The sequence below is a fragment of the Mesitornis unicolor genome, unplaced genomic scaffold (assembly GCF_000695765.1).
Source record: "Mesitornis unicolor isolate BGI_N332 unplaced genomic scaffold, ASM69576v1 scaffold27601, whole genome shotgun sequence".
Lineage (NCBI taxonomy): Eukaryota > Metazoa > Chordata > Aves > Mesitornithiformes > Mesitornithidae > Mesitornis > Mesitornis unicolor.
Window position 1 is genome coordinate 22,464 of NW_010164869.1, and position 25,788 is coordinate 48,251.

The 25,788-nt window shown below is 38.2% G+C and overlaps 1 protein-coding gene across 1 annotated transcript in view; it reads right to left on the reverse strand.

Annotated features, from left to right (window-relative positions):
* The window catches only part of MPPED1 (metallophosphoesterase domain containing 1), a 46,965-nt gene extending 22,463 nt beyond the window's left edge, over positions 1-24,502 (reverse strand). The window contains exons 1-3 of the mRNA XM_010194454.1: positions 24,239-24,502; positions 18,920-19,101; positions 3,566-3,791 (exon numbers count right to left, since the gene is read on the reverse strand). Coding sequence (XP_010192756.1) covers positions 3,566-3,791; positions 18,920-19,101; positions 24,239-24,390 — 560 coding nt within the window. The 5' untranslated portion in view covers positions 24,391-24,502. The remainder of the gene's footprint in view (positions 1-3,565; positions 3,792-18,919; positions 19,102-24,238) is intronic.
* Between the last annotated feature and the right edge of the window lie 1,286 nt (positions 24,503-25,788).

Below are 25,788 nucleotides of genomic sequence, written 5' to 3' on the forward strand. Positions count from 1 at the left end.
AATACTCACTAATCAATAACTAATATGACTCCATGAGTGATGTCCTCACAGAGAGAACAATCTGATGACACAGAAAAGGCCGTCTGTTTCAAATTTCAATTTCCACTATTATCTCAACTTGTGACTTCCAAAGCACCTGTCTGGACCATCCATTGATTGCAGGCAGTTTGATATCTAAATCAGAGCTTCCTATTGTAAGGACGTTGTTGATACCAGCTCTCTAGGCCAAATACAGCCACCCTTAAAATTCAAGATTGCTCTGGACACATTTCACATCTAGGTATTCTCACGATTCTCATTAAGCATCTAACATTTTTATACTACTCTCCCTCATCATCTATACTGATAGTCTCTGGTCCAAGATACCAGTGTACTGCAAATACTAATTCCTCAATAGCAGCTTTTGTGCTTTGCAGCTTGTATTTAAAAATGGCTGCTCCCTGCTTGATGATCATACTAGCGTAATTAGCATCTCAGGCAGTTAAATTTTCGTTAGTGAGTACAGGCTCAATCTGGCACTTGCAATCTTGCCCTTAGAGCCCAGGAGAGTTGCGGCATTGGTTTCGGAGACAAGACAGTGTCCCATTTCTTCTATGCAATTAAAAATAACCACCGAGTTTTAGATAATAACAGAGGTCAAAATACCCAAGCGCTATTGAAAATATTTAACCACACACAAATGGCACATATTTAAAAGGCCTTAGAGACTGGCATATTATGCAAACCAACCAAGCTCTAATGGTTTCCTTTGCAACTAAAACATGTTAAGCAGAAGTACAACCTAATTGTATGCAGGTCGTACATAAAAATGCAGATGGCTACAGGTAAACACACTAAGTTAATGCTGGTTGGCATTCACTCAGACCTTACCCCAGGATTCTCAAAGTACTTTGCAAATATTGATCAACCTGTTCTATAAAAGAGGAGTATCTCCAGCTTGTGCTTATTTTTACAGAGACTGAAGCAAGACAGAAGGTAAGGGCTGCAATCAGAAATGGGAAGGCAGGATCTAGGGCCCCAGTCCTTTAACTTCTAGATACCTCTCCTTCTCATTAAATAGAGACCCACATGGACAACAAACATGAACTGTAATTGAGAGTTCTCCAATTAAACAAATCCATTCAAAAAGTTATATGCATATTTTCAAGGCTGGAAAAGATAGTATTTTAGGATACTAAACAAGCAACTGCATGACATTTAGCTCTCTTGTTGAGCTCTGAGATCTTAAAGAACTCTAAATTCTGAAGTCTTGACTAGGTGCATAAGTGTTTTCTAAAGAAATGGCTTCATGATGCAAGGGCAAAAAAAAAGATTCACCATAGAAAGTTCACCAAAGTTCTGTAGATTTTTAGATATTACATTACTATGACATAGAAGGAAACTTGAGATTGGGGCTATGACAAATCTCTCTCTTCAGGGTGAATGAAGTACAGAAACAAAAAGAAATGCTAAAGAACAGTAGTGATCAGTAGGCACAGACTTGTACTACAGCCTCCAATCTAACAGACAGATAGTTTAACCCACACAAAATAGCTCTTTCTCTTCCTGAGTTTTCTATCTGGTGGGCTGGCTGATGTGATTGATAGGTAATGTGACTTCGTTACTTCTGCATCTGCTGTTCTGATAGACTAATGAGAGCGAGTTATTATTACTATTACTGTTGTCATTGCTGTTACCACTGGACATGGTATCAATTAGCATGGAAACTTCATTCAACACTGCATAATAAAAACAAAATCCCACTTTGGTTGGAAGACTTTCATCAAGACTCTCTCCCATATGGAATAAGCAAAAGTCTTCAGAGAACCTTCCAACAGTCCTCTTCCAGGACCATAAGGGGGTGGGAGATGAGTTAGCAACACTGTGAAACGGGTACTGTGGAAGTTTAGATATAACCTGAAGATGCATAAAAGATGGAAAGCGATCTTTTTTAAACGAAGAATAGGTCATGCCAGATAGCTTAGACAACTTGCGCAAAACGACAAGATTAGTGCACAAAGGGAATGCTGGTAGATCTGATTTTACGGAAACATTACTCATGGGCTAGTGGGTGGACAAAAGTTTTCTCAACAGGTTTTTACAGATCTGATCCTACACAGAAAGTTCAAATGGTTTCCTTTAGTTTCTACTTAGTGCTACTTTATAGACAGTGTTTTGTTTTAATTTATTTTCTAGACTTTAATGAGACTTTTGGTACTTTACTGCCTGGAAAATTATTACTGACACTGGAAATATGGTGCTTGGTTACGAATATTGCAATGAAGATATGAAGTTGCCAGACATATTGTAAACAGAGCATAATTACAGTATTTACAGTTGAACATCAAAATGGGAATAGATGCCAAGTGGCATTTCTCAGAAGTTAATATTGGGACTGATACCATCTAATATATTCCCTAATAATTTGGAAAATTAAGTAAATTGTATATCGATTGAATACGCAGTAGACACAAGAGGAAGATGAACTGCAACATAGCAGGTGGGTAGGTTGAAAGAAGCCCTGAAAGATCAGGAGATCTAAGAGTGAGAGAGAGACGGGTGCATTTAAGAGGGAAGCTATTTAATGTAGACAAATGTAGAATAATAAGCTCACAGAAAATTAACACCCATCTCAAGTAACCACATGGGAAAATGCCAATTTTCATTAAAAAAAAAAATAAATTCCAAGAGATTTCACAGTTTATTCACACTGAAAATTCACATTGGGGTGTATGCATCAGGTTTGACAACTTGTTTGCCACATTCCAGCCTGATGTGATTTTAAAAGGAAGAATAACAGATTCCCTTAAAAACCTGCCTTTTAAAATAAATTTTAACTTACTTTAAATGTATACTCATAAAAGACCCGACTTATAGTCCTACTAGTGGAAATAACATAGTAATGTAACATAAGAAAGAATCACAGAAGCAGCACATACAAGGTCCAAGGTGGAGGTCAGGAAGCCAAAGCCCATCTGTCTCCGATACTGTCAGGGTTCACTCTATGCAGTAAAGCAAAATCCATGAAATATGAGGTTGCCACTGATTTGTTGACTTTAGTTTATAAGCTCAACTATAACTTGAAGAAAGCTATTACTGTATAAAAGAGAGTAAGATTTTGAGGTATATTTAAAAAGCACCTAAACAAATACTGAAACAAGCTTACTGCGCTAAATGTCTACTGTATACACTAATGAACCTTAAGTAAGGTTCTTCTGTAGGACAGAAATTGTCAAAAGAATGTACACTAGCAATAAAATTAACCTGTAATTATATAAACGAAGTGCAGAAAAAATATTTTATGACACAAATCCTCCCTACATGGAGTATGTTAGAAAACTGCTCCTGGCTGAGAGCTGAAAAAGCACACTGTCTTTTCCCCATCATTATTTGGTTAACAATACCATAGTACAAGTACATCATATTGTCACAGGAATGATTCATTACAAGAAAAAATAAAACTTTATCAAACTGAATATTACTCTTCTTTTTAACACAGCAATCCAAATATAGCTGATGCATACGAAATGGCTGATGTGACAGCAATCAACAATATTTTTTTACGTATGCTTAAAAACCTGCTTACCAAGGGGAGCCATATATTCTGAATCCCCTCACCGTCACTTCAGAGTCTTGAAGATAGATGCAGTTTGTTAGAAGAGATTGTACATTTTCATAGCTCTCTGGCTTCAGCTTAGAAACAGAGGGGAAATAGTAAAAGTCCTGCTTGATTAAGTCAGCCATGAATTCCTGGTCAAAGGTCAATTCATGATTTCCTGCTATCACAATCTTGTATTCATAGGGCAGGCTACCTAAAACAGTGAAAAACAAACAGATTACTTGTTTTATGGAAAACCTGATAAAACAAATCACACAGACTCACTATTATTGATTCTTATAATATGCTAACATATTTGAAACAATCAAGCACAACCCTACTGTGTGTTACTGTAATTCCTGGTGATTTAGGGTAAATGACATTACTGTCTTTTTCAGGGCACACTATGATTTAGCATGCTTAGCATTAATGTGTTGAAACTACTTTCAACTCATCAACCTTAAAAACCGGTCTGCAGATTTCTGCTCTACTATTTACTTCTAGTTAATTGCCATTTGTGCTGCAAGTATCACTTACTGTGACAGTGATGATAACTCCTTGACAGAAATTAGGGTTCGAAGACTGGCCGGAATGCTTCATAAAATAATGTCAGCTTTCTTCTCCCAGAGCCGTGGTCTTCATCAGCTTGTGCTGAGGAGGTCTTACAGACTCACAGCCTGGGTCAGCCAAAGAGGTTTGCTGCCCTCTTTGCCCTGACATTCATATCAAGCCTTCAAGCAAGACAGGAATTGGGTTTAGCTGTCAAAACTCCACATCCCACAGGGAAGTCTCGCAGTTTGCCTCTATCCCATGCTTTTTCCTGCTCCATTTTCTCAGTGACTTCCTTAGATCCATGAACTATAATTTAAAGTGACTCATGTTCAAGAATATTTTACAACCTGTATTTAGCGAAAAACCTTACAAGAACCACCTGCTGAAGGAAGAATATATGCCCACACACGTGGGTTCTTCCTGAGAGCAGTGCTGCAACAGAAACTTCCCCCCTGACTTCTCGCTTGGTTATCAACCACATTCTGCCCTTGAGAGCAGGCATCACCTGTCTCAAAAAGCTCAACAGAAACCTTCTAAGTATATCTGAGAGGAAACATAGACAGAAACTGTCTTAACATTCATTAGCTTTGCTTCTGCACTATTAATTTGCATCAGGATGAAGACAGTCAGAACAAGAGACTGGGAGCAGAAAGAAGTATTTTATTGAAAATGAGACCCACTTTGCACAGCAGCTATCTTGTCAATTTTTATTTTAAAAATGTATTGTTGACAACATAGAAACCTTTACCGATGACCCCAAGCCTAACCTAAAAGTAGGATGTTTAGAGAGTGTAAAACACCAGTCAATGTGCAGTGGCAGAAGTTGGCATGAGTAGGACTTCAAAATAAAATGCAACAGCGTGATTCAGTTACGGACACAGGAGACGCAGAATTGTGCTAGCCTAGAGGAGGTGCCACATGGCTGAACTCTTTATCTGCCAAATGAAAAGATCTGTGTAACTCTGAAGTATAAATTTCAGACACATGTAACACCTGTACTAGGAAAATCGATCATGCACATTCCAGTCTTTTCTGGGGACTCAATACATGTGTGCCTTTAGAATATTCAATAGAAACTCTCTTCAGATATTTGTATTTACATGTTGAATGCTGGAGATTCAGTCATTTACCTGAAAGACAACTTGAGATGTAAATTTTGTCATTTTTGCTTCTGAAATGCTTAGCATTTTGCAGATGCGTACTCCATCTATACAAGCCTTCTGGGTGTGTGCACACATACACACACAAGTTAAAAATGTTACTTATACACTACAATATGTATGGGAATCTTCAGGCCTTAAAGCATTCTTGGGAAATAGGAATATAAAGAAATCCTGTATGCCGCAATATTGTTAACAATTCCATCTCTACTCTGTTTTGAAAATCTTTTCCAGCTCATCTGATCCATCCATCTAGCAGCCAAGAACCTGTGCGAGCTGGTTATAGTTGTTGCTTCCACTAATGTATTTATGTCATGTTGCTGTCTGTGGGTGTTACTTAGGCAAATTAGCAAATTACTCTAAATGTACAGTTACATTTATTATAGTGGCGGCCAGAAGCGCTGCTGTAGTTACAGGTCTGTCAGCTTTTCAATTAACAACTGTGTTTTTGATGAGTTTGCAGCTCAGTTTTTTTCCTCTCATTCCATACCAGGCAGCAACTTGCTAAACCTATTTCCGTTTCTTTGTCTCCACAAGTCCTCTTTACCCTTTAAATCTTAATTTTTTGTCTAACATGAACATTTTTTTGCTGCTTGCACACAAATGTAACACTTTTTTGTTTAAACTTTGTTCCTCAGAAGACACGAACGCGCATCTCTTTTTACTCTAAGTGCTCTGAAAGTGCAAAGTCAACCCTAGGTACGGATCTCTGAAACCTTGTTCTTGGCTGAGCATCACTGGCATGGACTATATGTGTTAAGACCCCAGTTGGGCAGCTGCAGATGAAGACCCTCAGCTATCAGATCACAATATTGATTACACATTTCCCACCTTCCCTACTTCGACGGTGATCCATACTTACCATTTCTCATTCTAATCCATGTGCAGAGGTCAACAATTAATGCTAAACATCTCTTTGCGCTAAAGGCATGCTCTTGCTGACCTCAGAGGGACCAATACCACCTTACTGCGGCAGGACCACAGTCCAACATGGTGGGTCAGCACAATCCTACGAAATGTTGAATGTTTCAAGTGCCTTTTATAGCATTAAGATGCACCAAACATCAGCAATATCTGATCAATATTTACCTGAAAACTACCTCAATGCAGCAACTCTTTCCTACTTCTGACCTACTTTTCCTCTTTTTATATGTTGTTATTATTTGAATTATATCCTTTCAACATGGTTTCCACCCATTGTTTCACATCCCTAGGCACAGACTATGGCACAATTTGTAGCCTTGTCTTCGGCTAGGACCAAGACCGCCCCAGAAGCACATAGTCTAATAGCTGTAGTATGGCTGTGTTTCTACAGGTGTCCATAGCTCTAGAACCACCACTTTCCCATCTATTACTTTTTGTGCCACCAGCTCCTGATCAGCTATAATTCAAACGCTTCCATGTTGACCAATTTATTCCCACAACTGCTAATGACAAAGTGAGTAGAAAAGACATCAGGCACATTTCCTGCCCCTTGTTAAACAAAATAAGCTGAGAATGTTGAATTCCCACTCATGGAAGTTTCCATGGCTTCTTATAACAATTGCCTTTTCCTAACAAAAGATTCCTACCAAAGACAGCAGTGGCTACAATTGTACACATTGCACTGGGCTTCTTTGGTCTTCCATTTATATGTTCCAAGAAAACAAGCCTTAGAGTAAAGGCACTAGCAAACATTTTCATTTGCTAAGCTGTTTTCCTTGGTTTTTTTTCTCTTTTTCTTCTTTTTCAAAATAGCCTCATGCTAAACATTTAGTTCTCTGACTGCTCATCCATGCGGGCACCAATGGTATCACTAGAGCAACCCTGAGCATATCAAGGGTGACTGACAGCCCTCAGATAACAGTGGGAGGGATGCAGCCCTGGTGGCACCTCCTCAGTCCTCCCAGTGAGGGAGCTCATTGCTCAGGTGGGAGTGGATGCATCCTACAACACTGCGTGGCTAGAGCTGCACGCAGGGCTCCATCTCCTATGACCACAGGACCATTTTTGAAGAACAAGGACTGCTGCACAGGAATGGTATTCCCCTGGAAAAGTGGGGCAGGGTGTCTTTGCCAACAGGTTCACTAATACAGCAGGAAGATTTTTAAATTAAGTGTGCTGGGGAAGGGCTGTCATGCTGTGAAAAGAAGTGATGGCATGGAGGCAGTGAGGAAGCACCCAGGGAACGACAGGATGGCAAAGGCTCTTGCATTACCCTTGTAAAAGCAGCCTCACTGAGGGTCCTCCCAGGCACCTGTACACGCGCACACAGAGCGTTGGTTACAACCAGGAGGAAGAAGGCCATGAACAGTGGACAGCTGTGACATCTCTGAGATTATGGAGACATGGCGGGATAGTTCAACTGACTGGAGTGCTGCAGTGGATGGACATGGGCCTATCACCTGTCTATCAAAGGTCTATCACCCTCGAAAAGTCAGGCGGATTGGAGAAGTTCCCAGTGGCTGGAGGAAAGCAAATGTCCCACCCATACTGTAGAAAGACAAGAAGGGGAATCTGGGGAACTGCAGGCCATCAAGCCTCACATCAGGCCTGGGAAAATTATAGAACAAATCTCCCATAAAGTAATTTTCCAAGCACATGTAGGTCAGAAAAGTTACTGGGAACAGCCATCATTGATTTAACATGAGTAAATCATACATGACTAATGCTATTGCCTTCTATAAGGAGATGACTGGCTCTGTGGATAAGGGAGAGCACTGGATGTTGTTTGCTTTGATTTTAGCCTTTGACACAATTTCTCATAGCATCCTTATATCCAAATTGGTGAGATAAGGTGGGTCAAGCATCGCCTGGAATACTGGGCTCGAAGGGCTAGAGTCAATGGTACAAAGTCCATCTGGCAGTCAGTCACTAGAAGTATCCCTCAGCTAGTGATGCTGGGGCCAATACTGCTTCCCTTCTTTACTAACAGCCTGGATGATCTGATGGAGTGCAATTTCAGTAAGTTTGCAAACACTACCAAATTAAGGATGGGGATCTGCCAACCTACTCTGGAGGGAATGTCTGCTATTCTGAGGAACCTCCAAAGGCTGGAAAAATGGGTTGACAGGAATCTCATCAAATTCATCAAAAGCAAATGCCCAAAGTAGCTGTGAAATCTCCATCCTTGGAGATATTCAGAATTCAACTGGACAGGGTTCTGAGCAGCCTGCTCTAACTAGACCTGCTTTGAACAGGAGGTTGGACTCAATGCCCTACAGAGGTCTCCTCCATCCTGAGTGATTCTAGGTTTCTCTCAGTAGACACTGGAAAAGAAAAAGAGCCTGCAATGCTGAAAGAAATTAAAAACTCACTGCGTGTTGTGAAACTAATGGAACAAATCTATGGTAGACAAGCAATTTAACAGGATGAGAGATTATGTTCCATTAACTTTGGTATAAGTTTCTCATACTACCCATTTAGCAGATGAGTGGGACTAAATACCCAACTGATAGCCAATTAACATTTGATGCTAGCATATGGCTTTGCTGGTGGGCAGGTAGCAAACTTGGTATTAATACAGAAGCTCTATGTATACAAAGATATTAAAGAAAATTTATGGCTGTCACAGGAATTCTGCACATATATCCAGGACAAAATTCATCCCCCAGTAAAATTAAGGCAGCAAGCATGTAAGAAATAGATCTGCCCTTCAGGAGTGCCAAGAAACTCATGCAAGAACATATGCTATGGGAGTCAAAGATGTATTTTCAAACAAAAAAAAAATAAGGTAAATTTATGAATTTGGGAGAAAGCTACATTTTTTTTTCTGATCTCTTATTTTGACTAGCCAAAACAAGACAAGGGTTTTTGTCCAAAGATCAGGGATCCCCCGTTTTTGGCAGCTGAGAAGCTTCTGCTAGAACAACTCTAAAACCTGGAGGCGAACTACAATTAGAATTGGTTGGAAAAATTTTACCTAGTTTTCTGTATTAAAATTATTGTAATAACTCTTGGATGGAATGGGATATATTTGGAAATTCATGTAGTGATTTTGACATTACCAAGGAAACAAAATACAGCAAAATGACAGCTTAAAATATTTTTGGGTGAATAAAAATTTCATTTCAAAGCAAAATTTCAGGGTTTTTTTTCCTGAAATAAGGGGTTTTTTCCTCCCATAATGTCTAACTTGCAAGAAATTGAAATTCTTTTCCTCCATAATCAGCCTCTAGCCACTTCCTACTATTTCGATCTGGAGACAACAGAAATGTTTACACATCAAAATTCTGTCAGAAACACACTAGCTCCAATTCCGTCCTGGCTTTCAGGGCTTTCTCTTTCAGACTACATCCAACTTTTGCCTTCTGCCAATTTGGAATGGGGGTCCAAGCCACCATCCCCTCTTTCAACCTCTATCTTAACCTGGGATGAGAGATTTTTCCCTTCCTTTTCCTTCTTCTCTGCTACATGGTTCTTCACCATTTCCGCCTCATTTTCCCTCTCCTTTCCTTTTTGTAATCTCCCCCTATACGCAGAAAAATGTTGAAGACATATTATCTTGCACTTAATCTAGCACTTTTAGCAACGGGTGTATTTTCCTCACAGAAACAAAAGTTGTAGAGGCATAATGCTTTACACTTCTGTATGGTTGCCTCTCAATATCCCTCTGAAAATGCCCAATAGATTCCAATGTCATCTGCTATATTCAGCAGAGCAGTAAAGGCCTCAAAGATAATTATATTCCCTTGAATTTCCTGAAGGCATCTAAGAAGTCTAATGCCCATTCTGAAGGAGAGGCTTCAGAGACATCTAAGAACCCACAGAAGGTCTACGAGGCGAAATCCAGGAAATCAGGCAGCAGTGGTTCTGCTCCCAGAACAACTCATCACACAAAAAAACCCTGCCCTAAATCTCCTAGATCAATGTAATTTATTATTCTTTGAGATTATTTTACTATCAAAAAGCCTGGGATATCATAGTTATCTTTTATACAGCGATATGGTATTATCATCTTACTAGTGTCCTAATTAGATACATGGAGTTTTTATCAGTCATGGCAACCCCTCCTCAGAAAGTTTCTTAGCCTTTGTTTGCTTAGTATAAGAATCTGACAGTAGTTCTGGTAATATAATGTGTATAAGAGTACATATATTGTTTAGCTAGTAACATCTTTGTTTATTCCTTTCATTACTGTAGATTACTAATTAAGAAAATCAACTGAACATCTATTTTTTTGCATGTTTATGCACCAATTACAAAATTATTACCGCAATTCTTAACTTCTAAACTACAGTAGGTCCTTTTTATGGTGAACATAATTTTTACAAAAGAACTTGAAATGCTGGGGGACCATTACTTGGACCACAAACTGCATAATGCAAAGCAGTGAACGATGTGCCTTTGTTTGCTAGTTCTCTGCAACTGAATTTGTTCAAACTAGAATTCTGTGTGCTTAAAGGTTCATCCCGTTCTATCAGCAAGTCTTCTTCTCTGTGAATTAGATCAACACTGCATATAATTCAAAAGCAAATGCATAATGTTTATACTCCAGGCTTCACATGTACTAAGAAGTTGGGCATCTTTATCAACCAGTGACCTCTTCTGCAGCTTCCAATTGTTACCAACTTGCAACTTCACCAAGATAAACGCAAACTTGTACAAGCAGATGTGCTCTCCTTCTCCTCTGGTATTGTACTGTGCAGAATTTTTAGTATCCATTAAAAGCAGTGACAATCATCTAAGTGCCCACTTAATGCTTTTTCCCTCTCATTTCAACCTTTTAGAATACAGCAGTGAATGATACAGTAAAAAGACTGCATAACTGTCTCAGATTGCTTTTTTAGCATCTCTTTGACAGTTCTGTGTTTAAACACTGAGGCTGATGTCTGGGAAATTCACATTAACATATTTTTTGTATAGTGTGTAATCTGGAATAACATTGTAAATGAACACTCCCTCCTAAGTCATCTGTAACCTGCTAGCTCCAGACATTCTTGCATTGTAAAAGTCAGTAATTATATCAAACACTAAAACAGCAAACACATACAATAATGCTCACATTTGCGAAACAAGATTTCTTAAAATAAATAGATAAAGGCAAATCAAACTAAAAAATATCTGATAATAGTCCAACTTAGGCTCTTTGATATACTGCATTTTATACACACCCACACGCATGTATAATAATTGGCCAAAATTACTTCTAAAGGAAAAGTGGCTTCTTTTTACCCTAGTTTAGTGAATGACACTGTAATTATGCAGAACCAACCCAATACTTGCTGCAGACTAGGTCATTAGAGTAGCTGCAGTGAGTCAAGCCAAAAGATGATATAGCTCTGTACCTTCTGTCCACTAGTGGTCAGTACCAGACACCTAGAAAACTGTACGACTGCAAGGCTTGCCTACGCTGAGCCTTCCTTTGATGTGTCCCCTTAGATTATGGCAATTAATGGTCTGAGAATCCCCAGCTGTGTAAGCCACGGGGTCCTTTTTCATAAATATTTTTTCTTTTTTACTTCCTGGAATAGTTATAGTCTTAAATAATATAGCTTTCTGATGAGATAAATTTCCACAACAGCTTTTCTGCCCTTTAGGATATTCTAGTTTTGGTTTACAGCATTATCTGGGGACAATGAACACAAAGGAGATAGAGAACCGTGTTAAGAAGTAACAATTAAAAAATACTTTAGACTTCCTACACAGAACTCTGTGCATACTGATAGAGATTCCTATGCAGATCTTCAGATCCCACAAAGGTGCTTTCAGCATCTCCCAGTTGTCACCTTCTGGAAGGGACGACTACAGAGAGCTGTGTGTCATGTCACTGTGTGAGGTGCACAGCACTAATAACGATGTTTAATGTTTGTGTATAGCGCTTTGCAATAGGTGCTCAAAGTGCTGTGCTGAGAATAATTAATCCTCCAACACATTCACATGGTAGGTGGATCAAGCATCTTTTTCACAATTTTACAAGGGGGAACGATAAAGAGCCTGTCAGATCTGAAGAGGACTAACTAGAATTTGGTCGCCTGTCTTCCTTGGGCTCTTTCAAACATCTCCACCAGAGGCAATGACAGTTTGCAGCACTGTCTGTTCCAGATCTTTCAGTTCCCTGGTTGCTCTCTGCCTTTCTGGCCCGCACCGCCTTCCTAAAGCCACACATGTCTGCTAGTCTGGAATCAGACTGGGTATTTTTACTCACTCACTTATTTTGGGGGTCAGAGATCTCAATATTTATGAAGATCATAGTATGTTTTTAGGCGAGTCATCCCAGAGACTCAACATCTTGAAGTTTGGCTACTTCCCACTCTGTCAGTGGAAAAAAGCAACCTTGGTATTAGTACAAAGTGCAAGAAATCCCCCAAAAGCATACATGTGTTTGGAAGAAGGGAATGAAGGAAAAATCCTTCAGCACCAACCACTCCTATAGCTTCTACTGCTTCTCACCACTAGCACAGGAGGCAAACCTGGAACCAGTTGTTCTGGGTCATCTTCCCAATACAGGGATGCAGCTTAAATATTCCCCGAGACTGCCGGCAGCCAGTTTAACACCTTCAGGACATCCCAACTCCCCAGACCTGGAGAAATACTGGAAGACTGTGGTGCAATGCACTTTGCTGTGCTGTACTGTCTCTGCCTTAGATCTACAAGCAGATCAGAGCCATCACACATTTAAGAAATGCAATAAAAACCAACACTTTTTTTACTATGCCCAGTTTTTTTAAAAATGACATCTGTTCTGAATCCCTGCACAGCTCAATGTTTTTCACTGCATTTCCAAAGCCATTCTTTTGTAAATAGATAATTAGTGCTTAAATACTTCTTTCAAGGGGTTTCTACATTTACATAAAAATAGTGTAATTACCGATGGTCAAAATGGCATGACTACAATTTATAAATTCTAATTTCTTTTGCTGCTCTGAAGCTGATTTTCTTTCTTCTTCAACACAATTTTAATCTGTTTTAAATGTGAGTATTATTGAAATTAAAAATATAAAATACCTTTTAAGAAAGGTAGAAAAATAACTGCTATCACTTTGCAAGATTGAGCAGTAAAGCAAAAATAAAGCTAAGCCTAGTGTTTCAGGCTTTTCTGAAGATCTTTTCTTTTTTATCAAGAACTTAAAAGTAGGGATTATGTTTATGGACCAAAATTAGTTGATTTTGTTCTACAATCTACTACTAGAAACATGTGGTTCTAGTAGTGCTAGTTACGATAGCTGGGAAGGCATCTTCACTCTAAAATATTTTTAGTCTGAAATAAAAATCTTGTATTTTGAGCTGAATCTGCCCAGGTCAATTCCTGAAGAGCACGCCAAATAATTTAATCCATTTTTGGGGTGTGTGCAATACACAAGTAAGATTAACATTTTCAGGAAAATGCACTGAAGAGCTAATTAATGCTTTCCACTACAATGCAAAGCCACCTTCTATTTTTTTTTATTTTAACTTTAGATCGAACTTGAATTTCAAATAGGAAGACTGTCTTTGACATTGAAAAATCTCAAGCAAACACACTGACACAATGGATATTACAAAATGTGTTAGTTTAAGTAATCCATGCACAGAAGATAATTCTCAGAATGAATGTGGAAGTATGTGTTGCAGTTTGTACCGCAGATTGGCTATTTAGTTCAATTTCCAGGAAAGTAACCCACAAGCTCAAAGTGACAGTGGGTCCTGGAGCATACACAATTTGGAAATGATATTACAGACTTGAGCAAAGGGAATTACAAGAGCAACTGAGCCAAGCAGGCAATTTCCAGTGCCAACAATATGGGAGATAAAAAATAGAGTTGGTTTTGGAGTCATTATTTGATGAATGCACTAAAGCAGGACATATGTCTTTGTATTCGTCCTACAACACACTTGATTTACATGCAGGTAGGGAATAAATAGCAAAAACAAAAATAATGGAAAAGCTCAGGACAAGGATAGCCTCAGTGCATAGTGAGCTTGATATATCTTATGATATAATCTATTTTATTTAGCCTGGATTATATAAAATTATAGAATAGTTTGGGTTGGAATGGGACCTTTAAAGATCATCTAGTCCAACATCTCTGCCATGGGCAGGGACATTTTTCACAAGATCAGGTTGCACAGAGCCCCATCCAACCTGACCATGAACGTTTCCAGGGATAGGGCATCTATTACTATCTCTCTGGGAAAGCTGTTCCAGTGTCTCATCACCCTCATTGTAAAAAATTATTTCCATATATCCAGTCCAAATCTACCCTCTTTCAGTTTAAAACTGCTGCCCTTTGTCCTGTCGCTACAGGTCTGGTAAGATGTCTTTCTTCGTCTTTCTTATAAGAACCCTTTAACTATTGAAAGGCTGCAATAAGGTCTCCTCAGAGCCTCCTCTTCTGCAGGCTGAACAACCCCAACTCTCCTTTCTTCACAGGAGAGGTGTTCCAGCCCTCTGATAGTTTTTGTGGCCCTCCTCTGGTCCTTCTCCAACAGGTCCATGTATTTAGAAACAATTCCCACAAGTTATTTTTGGCTGTTTAAAGTGCTGTGATTAAAATCTCCTGGACATACTGGAAAATTAGCATATGTTCAAAGTTGTCATACCATGCATTCTTACAATGTCATTGGAAAGTTTCACTGGCCTCACGGCTTTCCATTTGGCCCTACCATAATACAGATTTTGTACTTCATTTTGCCTGATTCTCCAAAATTGGATTTTCAAATTTTGAAGAAAAAAACAGTCAGAGAAATACCTAGGTTAAAAAAAGGAAAAGATGAAATATAAAAACAGGAGAGAGGTCAAATCAGGAAAAGAAGGGAGGGAAATGACCAAGTTGGTACCATTGGCAAGCTTTGTAAACTGACAATTCATCCCTTTTACCCTTATTTTTCTAAGCTACCCAGAACAAGGGTAGCAAAATAGAAATCTGACTTGCAAAAGTACATCATGATACTGCATGACTGGGCAATAAACGGACAGATGAAACTGAATATAAATTTATGCAGAATAATTCGAGTGCTGGAAAAAATATACCAACTACAGATACACACTGATGGGTTCTGAACTAGATATTACCATTCACGAAAGAGTTCATAGAGTTATAATAGGCAATTTCATGAAAATGTCATCTCATTGTTCAGTCACAATCAAAAATAAAAACAGAATAATCTACAACACTAGAAAGGAAAAGAGAACAAAATAGGAAACTTCATTATGCCAGGGGATACATCTGTGGCATTCTCAGAACATGTGCAGTTCTGGTCTCACCATTTTTAAAAGGATATAAAACAAAGAGATACAAAGGCTGACATAGATTATCAAAGGCATTTAAGGACTTCTAAACAGTCTTCAGTCTGAAAAATAACTTAAGGGTAGATACAGAAAGAGCCTATAAATTCTTCAGCAGAATGAAGAATGAAATTGTTCACTCGTCTCTTCCAGCATGAGGAAACACTGAATGAAGCTAGTAGGTGACAGGTTCAAAATAAGCAAAGTTCTTCACAAAATCCGTATGACACTGGGCAACTCAGACACAAGATTGTGTTGGCACTCAAAATTTGCAGAGGTCCAAAAGGGAGTTAAAGAACTTAGAGAAGAACAATCTGTATATTAAATACAAAGTAATGCTGTGGCTCAGATACTTCTTGGACTGCCTACTAGAGAAAACTGAGGAAATCTCTACATCCAGTTAACACCAGCATTTCATCTCCTCCACAGAGTTAGGCATCAATCTAGCCCTACTAAAACCTCAAATCCCTCCCTGGGAAGCAGGTAGGGAGCTTTGAGAAAAAGAATAGTGAAAGAAAACAGTTAGTTGCCAAAAAGAACGAAGTGAAATGAAATGAAGTGGAGAGCTTTAGGGATCAGAAGATAAAAAGCATAAAACTAGGTGACTTAGGGGCAGATAAAGCAGAGCACCGTGGTTGGAAGTCACAGTCAAAGCAATACTTTGATAAAGACATATCATCTGAGCTGGTACAGGCCTTCCTGTGTACCCACATACAGTTAGCCTAAAAAAGTGAGAACATATTTTAGGGTATGACTCAGAAAGCTAACATGCCTCTATTAGCACAACACTTCAGCATGTGCTCGATATAACCATAAGGTCCATGGAAGTTAATGATGTTAATGCAAAATATACTTTGCAGCAGACAGGCACAGAAATTTTATGTAGAACAGAAGGACAAAATCTGAACTTGCTGAAGGGTCTCTTGAAAAGACAAAATAGGCCGATAGACCAGAGTGGCACAGACCCAATAGGGTATGACGGAACAGAAAGCTACAAGTTAGAAACCAATGCTAGGTATAAGTATATGGTGCAAAAGCAGGAGTAGGGTATGTACTCTAGTGCCTAAGAGAAAGCTGAGCTCAAAGGAAGGTGTAACAAACAAATATTCTAGTGTCTATTCCAAGGCATAAACAAAGCTATAGTCTAATGACGGCAGAAGACATAGATTTGACATGAAAAAAAAAAACTAAGTGGGAAGGTGAGCCCCTGTGGTATGGGATGAAGGAACAGCCAAGGAAATTTGGTGGCAGCAGGTAAGAATGATGGTGGAGGTAAAAGTCCATGCCAGAGTCCATCAATTACTTTCTCAAGAAACCAGTAAAAGGTTAAGACAAGGAAGGAGAAAGTTGTGTAGGCTATAGGAGTTGCCAAATCATGGCAGATACTGGAGGCAGCTAGCTAGAAAAATCAAAACTGTTGGAGACTAGGGACTTTCACAACAAAATGGACAACCAGCAACAACTTCTGAAATTTCTTCTTCTCATATATAAGTTTTAACCATTCTACTATTTGCCGTAGATTTTGCAAACACTCCAGGTATTAGAGAGCTGATAAATGGTTCATTTAAAACAAACAAACAAAACTTTCAAAAAAAGCTAGTTTTAATTTTGAAATCTCATTGACTATAATTAATTTTAAAAGTTTACAATTTTGAGCTGGAACAAAACTTTAAAAGCTAGCTGAATGAAATATATGTAGTGACCTCAAATTATTTTTTTCTGTTGGCTTTTCCAGAATGAATTAAAAAATTAAGTTAAATTTTGCATTTTTTCAAATTGCCAAGAAACTAAAAAAAACCAAAAAACTTAACTCGCTAGATTTGCATATCTCAAAGAAGTTCTTGCAAAAATATAACTCAAACCTCCAAGATCACCTTTTCCCAAACCGCACATTACCATGAAATTGGAAGCATGCCTGAAAAGTCAGAAAAATTAAGCCTTCTTTTGGAATAAAAATGATGAAGAGACCATCACAGATATGCCTTGGGAAATCTCCCTACCATACTGAGCGGATTTCAGCTTAAGGACTTCTTCAGAATACTGTACAGCTGTGGCCAGCAGGGAGGCAGATGGAGAACTAGGGAGACAAAAACTGTACAGCAAGTACTGCGTGTAGCCCACATCCTTGCTTGCTAGCAATATCCCAAAGCACTTTTCTTCCCACACTAGCAGATAAATAAAATGAGTATTATTTAGAAGGGATAACCATATGGTTTGTATAATCTTTATATGCTATTTTCAGTACATTCTTATAATACATGGTAGAGATCTACAAAAGAGGCTTAAAATTTGCTTTCTGTTTTACAACCAACCTGTGCATAGACAGAGACAGAGGTGAGGGCACTACAACAGAGTATGCTACTCCCACATGCTGTTCCTAACGTAATACAGAAAAACGCAACTGTTCCATGTGGGCCATGTTATTGGGTTCCCAAGCTCAAATAAATCTTTACCAGCCTCTCTGATAATTATTTGCTAGTAAATATTTGTTTAAATTGTGAAGTCCTGACTTTTTTTTAATATTCCATTTCAGCCTACATGCATCTGTCTGCTTTGTGCCTCCCTAGTGTAGAATGCTGTAGTATGTAGCAAAAAAGACAGGAAAAACGCAAAAATACAAACTACGGCCAAGAAAATTAACCTAAAAACATTACCTTTAAACTGTGTCCTTTCTCTCTCCAACACCTTCATTTGCTCTCATCATTTTTTGACAATGCATTATCAGAATGGAGAATCCATTTTTATTCTAAAATAAGGTATCCATGCTGCTGCAGGAACAATACTGATCAGGGCTTTTGTCTGGATACAGGGTATGCTTTCCAATTTTCACTGTCATTTTTTTAGCATATACAAAACATTGCAGAAGCACATGTAAATCACCATTCTCTTGCCCAGTGGAACAGAATTTCAGTTACCAATGCCAACAGTTGCCTACAGAAGGCATCTACATCTGGTCTGCTACATCCAAGACAGCAACCACAGGCACACGTTTTGCTTTGTTTGGAATTCATCACTGTGGTGCAGCTGAGCCTCAGATAAAAAAACTACGAGCCTCCAGGGTTAAACAGACAAATGTTTTCAGTCACAACAACTTTTTTTTTGCAGGGAAGCAAAGCCATAACAATGTATGTAAGAGGTTTTATGTAAATCATTAAAGACCTACTGACTTAAATTGTTGCTAACACCAAGAAGTTGCTTAATGTACACTTGAGAGTGTGAAGGCAGAACAGATGAATAGTCTCACAAATCTTATTTGCTCAGTTGGAAAATGCAAAAATATTTGTAAAAAAAAAAAGAAGAAATAAAAATCTGATTCCTGCTCATTGCCATCGAAACTAAAAGTTAAATTAATATCATTTCTGAGTGCATGATGGTTTTTACTGGGAGGCAAAAGGGGCAGATGATACAAGCAGTAAACAAATCCACACAGAATTCGATACCTACCTAGCCACTCGTTGAATTTTTTTACTTCACTAGGAAGTCCCAGCTCAGTAAAATCACCAGCATGTATTAACACATCTCCATATGGCATTTGGATGGGATCAGTTCTTGAGTGAGTATCAGAAATACAGACAAATCGTGTGTATCCTGGAGGTTTGGGAGCATCATGGGGCACCGGATCAACCCTGTAGGAAATGCATCATAACAAGGTTATAAAGTACTTATGTACTTCTTAGTGTCTACTTTGCAATTCTAATACTATTTTTCACCTTTACAAAAGATTACACAGACTTCTAGACCTGTCTGATGGAAGGGATTTATTAAAACAAACCTAACACTAATGGGAGGTGTAAAAATTCTTGATGTTCACATCACAACAGTTTCAGTATTTGCTGGGTAGATGGATTATTTTAAAGAGATTAAGGAAGAGAGACTGAACTATGGCAGTAACTCTGAAACAAATACTTACAAATAAATCAAAGGCATTGCCAGTTTCAAAGGAAAAGTACTATCCTGTTTCATTGTTTAAATATGATTACATGGTACACAGGGAAAAGATTTATTTTAGATACATAAATACATTTAAATGTATTTTTTTCTAATTAGAACTTTTTTCTGCAAGTTATATAATTCCAGCAAATTTAATTAACACATTTTGGAGATATGTTTCAGTGTGTTAATGCAAAGCAAGATAAGAACTCTCCTGACAACAGCTGTAAATGTACGTTCAAGCCTGACTATTGTCAGGACAAACGTGGCAACTTTCTGGGCTTAATTATACTAAATGGAATCAGATGCTGTGAGGGGTAAGGCTGCATTGTTCAAACATTCAAAACTGAGGAAACGAAAAGATCTGACCCAGTTTGATGAGACTTACTTATTACTTAGAAGAGGAAAGCAGAGAACACCTCTGTGCTATATGAAGAATACTTATTTTCAACTCAATTTTTTTACCCTCAATCCATATTTTGTTAGAATATATAGAAGCAAATTTATCCATATACAGCTATACCACTTCCGCTACTCCAGTTAGGGAATTCTGGTGGAATAAAATCAAAAAGCCAGAGATGCAAGACTTATATTTATGTCACTAGAAACCAGAGAGATATACAGAATTGTTATGAATTATTTTACTTCCACAACATCTATTTTGAAAGGACAAACAAAATTAGTTTTGTTCACTGTTGCAGTATGTGATACAAATTTCTATCCCTTGCTGGTTGTGCTTCAGTTCAGGAGCTTACTTTAATATAAATAAACTCAGAAAAAAGTTACGAGATCTTTGATATTAATAATACTAACTCTGTTTACTGGGTATTTTTTCAGAAGGCATTTTATTGCTTGCAAGGCATATGATAATAATCTTTAATCACACAATCTTTTCTCTAAGTCAAAGAATTCTAGGAGATTTATAGGCGAGTAAACTGAGGTGTTTCTGACAACTTCACAAGATTAGTGAGACTGAGGAATAAATCTAAAACGTTAAAAACTTGTTGAATATAGAAAAAGTTCTTAGCATTTCCTACAATATAGCTACAAAACTAAAGTATGAACAAATTATTTTGTACTTGTCTTTCCTATATCTTTTTAGGAAGAGGAAATGTTGGGTTTTTTACAGCAGTACTAGAGAAACAGCTTTTTAGTACAAGTACCTTGTAGTTGTCTTTGTGACGTTCCACTTTCCGAGCATAAAGTAACCAAACAGGAGGTAAGAAGTAAAACCAGCTGTGATCAAATCATATCTAGTGAATACCCAGAAGTATGTACATGCTAGTGGGATATGTAAGCAAGCACATACTGGAAATCGTAAAACTTGGCTGAAAAGAGTGGAATGTTTGGACTCTCAGAGAGAGCAGCTGCAAACACTGCATGTAGGGCTGAAGGAGTGTCTATGTTGCGGGAGGACCACAGGCACATATAGAAGAAGGGCAGACGAAGAAAACAGTTAGGTGCAGGGGAAGCTGGGCATAGGAGGTCACAACCTCTAACAGTGCAGCTCCATGACTGCCACTTAGTGTTAAAAATGCTGCTGTTTCAGAGTGAAGAGAGCTGCTATAGAGCAAGCTCTATGGGTGGTGAGTGGAGGAAGCAAGGTGGATGGTGAATGGTGGGGTTTAGACCAGTCAGTGAGACTTGTCATAAAGCGTGAGCAGTATGAGGGGTAATGTATTCAGTTCATGGCGTTCCTCCTCAAAATGAACTGGGACGGCTGGATAAAAATGATGAGGAGCTGACCCCAGCTATCGTTGCAGCTCTTTAAGCCAAAGGATTAGACATCAGTTCAGTAAACAAATTTCTGATTATTGCTCTCCCTGCTCAACATTTCCCAGAGTTAGTTACAAGTTATATTAGTAAGCCAGGTTTAAATTATGCATACTACCTTGGCACAACATAAGGATATGGTCTGGTCTAAACCACCACTTTTTGACTTCTCATGGTAGAGTAGCCTTTAAAGCAGGTGCCTTTTCTCCTTCAGAAATCTTTTAAAGCTCAGCACAGCAGTAAGTTGGGTGTTGGGGAGTAGCATGCATTTCACATGTTGCTCCTCTGAAGCCAGATGGAAGAAACAACAGACTTACCATGGCAACCCATGCAGCACATGCTTTTTTTCTTATAGTTTGGATGGGGATGGGGAAGATGTGGACAGCATTTTCCTGGCTGCTGATGTATAACTTTTAAATGCTGTGCAATGGGACAGAGAATTTTCATGGGGAAAAAGCATCAATACAAAAGAATGAGATGCACATTTTCACGTTGAAGTGATATGCATACACTGAGGCCATATATAGGTAAAAACATATGTCAGGTTTCACAAAGGCATCTAAGTTGTATTACTGGAAATAATTTCTGAAGGCTCGATCCCCGTATTTTTGTGTAATGCATTCCCACAGCAGCTGTCACACCAACACCCAGTGCACCGTTTGCAGCATGAGGAGAGGAATAAAGATCTGCTGATTATTTCTGTGCAAATGCTTTTGTTTTTCTTTAAACAAGTACAAAAACTTGCCGAGAAATTGAAAAGCAAAGTTAAAAAAATCTCTGAGCAAAAATACTGGCAGAGGTTCGTTTATACACTAGATTTCAGTGGTTTCACAAAGGAGCAAGACAGGAACTTTTCAGAAATGACTGATGGACTTGAAAATACTGGCAGAATTTACCATCCACCCTTCTTGTCAGTAGCAACTCAGTCATCTCAGAAGCACAGGGATGCCAGACTAAGATGGGGCTAGGAAAGGGCTGCCAGCATGTTATGGCTGCTAAAAAGTGAAACAAGAAATGTAAGATGGAAGAAGAGCTGCAAGATTGAATTCAGAAGAAAAGGTGCACAAAAAACCCCCTGTGGTTAAAGTAGTTTACTACGAGTTCAGATGTTAACAAGTCTACATGAAATCTGCTTATGGTTGCCTACAACATCCCTAATCTAGGTGGCTGGAACTATACATATAGACACGGCAAAGCCTTCACACCTCCTTGAAGTTAATGACAAAACTTGCATGGACTAGAGCGGGGCTAAGATTCCACCCGTAACACTCCTGTGAATAAAAGGTGCTTTTGTTACACTTTTTATGTCTACTTCTCCCTTCTTTGTTATTATTGTGTTTATTGGTTGGAGGCAAACGCAATCCTGCTGGTATTCAGAAACATTATTTACAATTTCTGTACCGAGAGAGAGAGTAGGTCAGATCATGGTAAATGTTTCGATTGATTTAGCCTATTTTTCTCTTTGCAGAAGCTTTTTCAATAGTATTAATCATTCATGAGAGATTGCTGAAATCTTCTGAGGAACCATTTTTTAAGGCTAACTTATTCTCAACTACTTGCTTAGGTGCTGATCTTCTATCATGCAGTTGACTGTCTAAGCTTTTTGGTAATATGATTTATTACTGGTTAGAAGTTTAAACAGCATATTGTTGAGAACCAAGTGGAGACTAATAACTAACTTATTTTCAGTCCAGTAAAAAACATCCAGCTTTTAAGACCAGTGAAAAAAATCAGGAGAGCCCAGGAATTGTCTGAATATTCAAAAAGAATAGCTAAGCCTTAACAAATAAAGCAACCTGCATTTGGCATTTTCATTTGTAAAAGTATTTCTGAACCCACGCTTGTTTGTTTGTACTTCTGCTACCATTTGCCAGCTCTATAAACAAAAGATGTTTCCTAGTGCTAACACTCAAATCATTTCACTGTTTGCATTTCAGTAGTACCTAAAAACCCCCAATACAGACCGTAAACTAACACACTGCCCTCAAAAACTGTTTGTACACCGCCCCAGGATGTATGTCAGTCTTCTGATATTTTACTATAAAGTCCACTTTATGCCAAAGAATGTACATAAGCATTCACTAAATAAACATATAGCATTCAACCAGTCATAACTGCTGAGTTTTTGAACTGCATAAAACATAGTCTGTGTTTGGAAATTATCAAATCATATTAAATACCAAAAATGTGAACAAGGTAATTATTTATTCAGCCTTCCTAAAGCAAAAGAAGTTTCCTTCAAAAAATGAAAACCAGCTTTCTGATCTAAAGATAAGGCTGCTTTTCTCTTTACTAAACACAGTAAAATGGTGCAGACATTTTTATTCTCTATAAAAATATTTTACAGTATAATTTTATACTTAATTTATTTGTAATAGCTTTACTGTCTTGCTCTTCCTTCTGGCTTTAAACTTTATGGCAGGTTTCATTTTGTAATTATAATTCTCCACTTTACAAGTAAATCATTCAGAGCAGTTAATTTTACTGATGTTGTCATTATATAAGAAGTCAGAAACAAACACATTATTTTAATTACTCTTTAAGCACTTGGCATCTTCAGCACATCGGTATGAAAGTAAGTTGTCGGATGGGTGCCCACACTATTTTATTTATTAATGTGATTTTTTTTCCCTTGTATGTAGCTGTAATATAACTAACCAAACAGTTCGCATTGTACCGATACAGGCTTCATATTTTCAACAGCTATTTACATCGATAAGCAAGTGCACAACGCAAACAAACATTATTAAGATTGCAGAAAGTATCATCCTTGTAGCATCTCTTATTTTATTACCACTGCTTGTTGTCTATTTCTCTTTTTAATACGTAACTATTAAGTATTAAAGTTACACTAGTGAAGTGATCTTTCTCCCATCCTTTAACAAAGTACTTACACTTCCCAAATGGACTCATTTTGTAGTATTATAGTAATTATTATTAGAAAGGCAGCAAAACAGTGTTCTTTGAATTATTTTTGACTGATCCATCAAATACCACATCGACAAGGCAATAACAATTCAGAAGGCTGTGCTAGAGCAATAACAAAACTATAATACTTACATTTGCACATGTGGGGGCTGAAAACGTCCCTGGTTAATGTTGTAGAACGTGAAAGCCTGTGTGGGATTGGAGCTGTACTCATCCACTTCAATTATGAGTCTACTGTGCTGATGTCTTCTAGCTGCCATAATGTGCGACTGGGCGAAAGCCATGCTTGCACTGTGTAGTTTGGTTGTTTCAGGCGATCATATCTGCTATCTTCCTACATCGATGGAAGAAGACCATGACATCTCCTTACCTAATCAGCATGCTCCCCTTCAAAAAACCTAAAAAAAGCAGATTGAAGAGATGGAGCATAACTGTTTGACAGTTCATCTGTTTGGAATTTGCTTTATTTAATATGAGATGAAGATGAAGGGGGGATATGGGGGAACGAAAGCACACAGCTCAAAGAACTCAGCACAAACCTTTCCAAGTCAGCAATTTGATGAACGTGCTTTAATTGGGGGTGGGGAGCAGGGAGTGGAAGTCAACTTGTTAAAGAACACAGAAGCAACTTGCTCTAATATTTCAGACATTTAATACAAAACTGAAAGACAAGGCAGACATTCTTCAGAATGGTGCATCCAACAATGATTCTTCAACACAATCATTGACTTTCTTTTCTTTTCTTTCATTGCTGAATGCATCCTCCTTCAAAAAACCCCACCAAACCTGAAATTGAATACACGGTACAACTAAAGTGTGAGTTAATTAAACAAGAAGCAGTTTGACCAGTTCTTCAGAAAGTCTGTACCATTTACTGTGGGGAAGCACTGCAAGTGGTTGTTCTTCACAACCTAAGGACCAGAGCACACAGCCTTCTGTGCATGTGCTCCTGCTTTCATAGTATCACTGAAGGAACCCCTGACACAGCTATGGCGGGCTCCTCCCTTCAAACACATTCTCTTCTCATACAGCACCAGCCCAACCTTCCGGATTCAGTGGAAAAGAAAGTGATTCCAAGGATAACACACAGTTAAATGTTATTAAATATTTAAAAAGTAAAATCCATACAGGTTTTATGTTTGGGAATAAATTTTCCCTGAAGGTTACGCAAGTCTAGAACAGCAGCACTGAAAATGGGCAGAGGAACAGCAAAGTGAAACCAACTGGAATGCAAAGAGTATTCCCTAGAAACGGCAGAAAGTAATTTAAATGCGAATTTTATTTTTATTTCCCAGTTTTAATAAAAAATGGATTACAAGCTATAAAGGTGGGTATTTTTACAGCATAGTTCTGCATCCTTTTTAAAAGTTGTCTGTCTTAGATATTTACTTTCATGCAAGGGCTCTTTTCTTCTAGTGAATGTAAGTAATCTGCTTCAGAAGATGTACTTAATGAAAAGCCACACTAGAATGCAGCAATTCACTTAATATGTGCAGTTTCTAGAAAGCAGGACTACAAGTATTTTACGTGACCTTGCTGATCTGCCTTACTTCCATTCTGAAGGGACCACTGCCAAGAGTGATGGATGCGAGAGGTCTTCAGTCACTCCAATTTTTAACGCTATTTACAGGTACTTAGGTCCACTTCAGTTCTAGTGGCAGCCAAGCACCTAAGCATCGTTA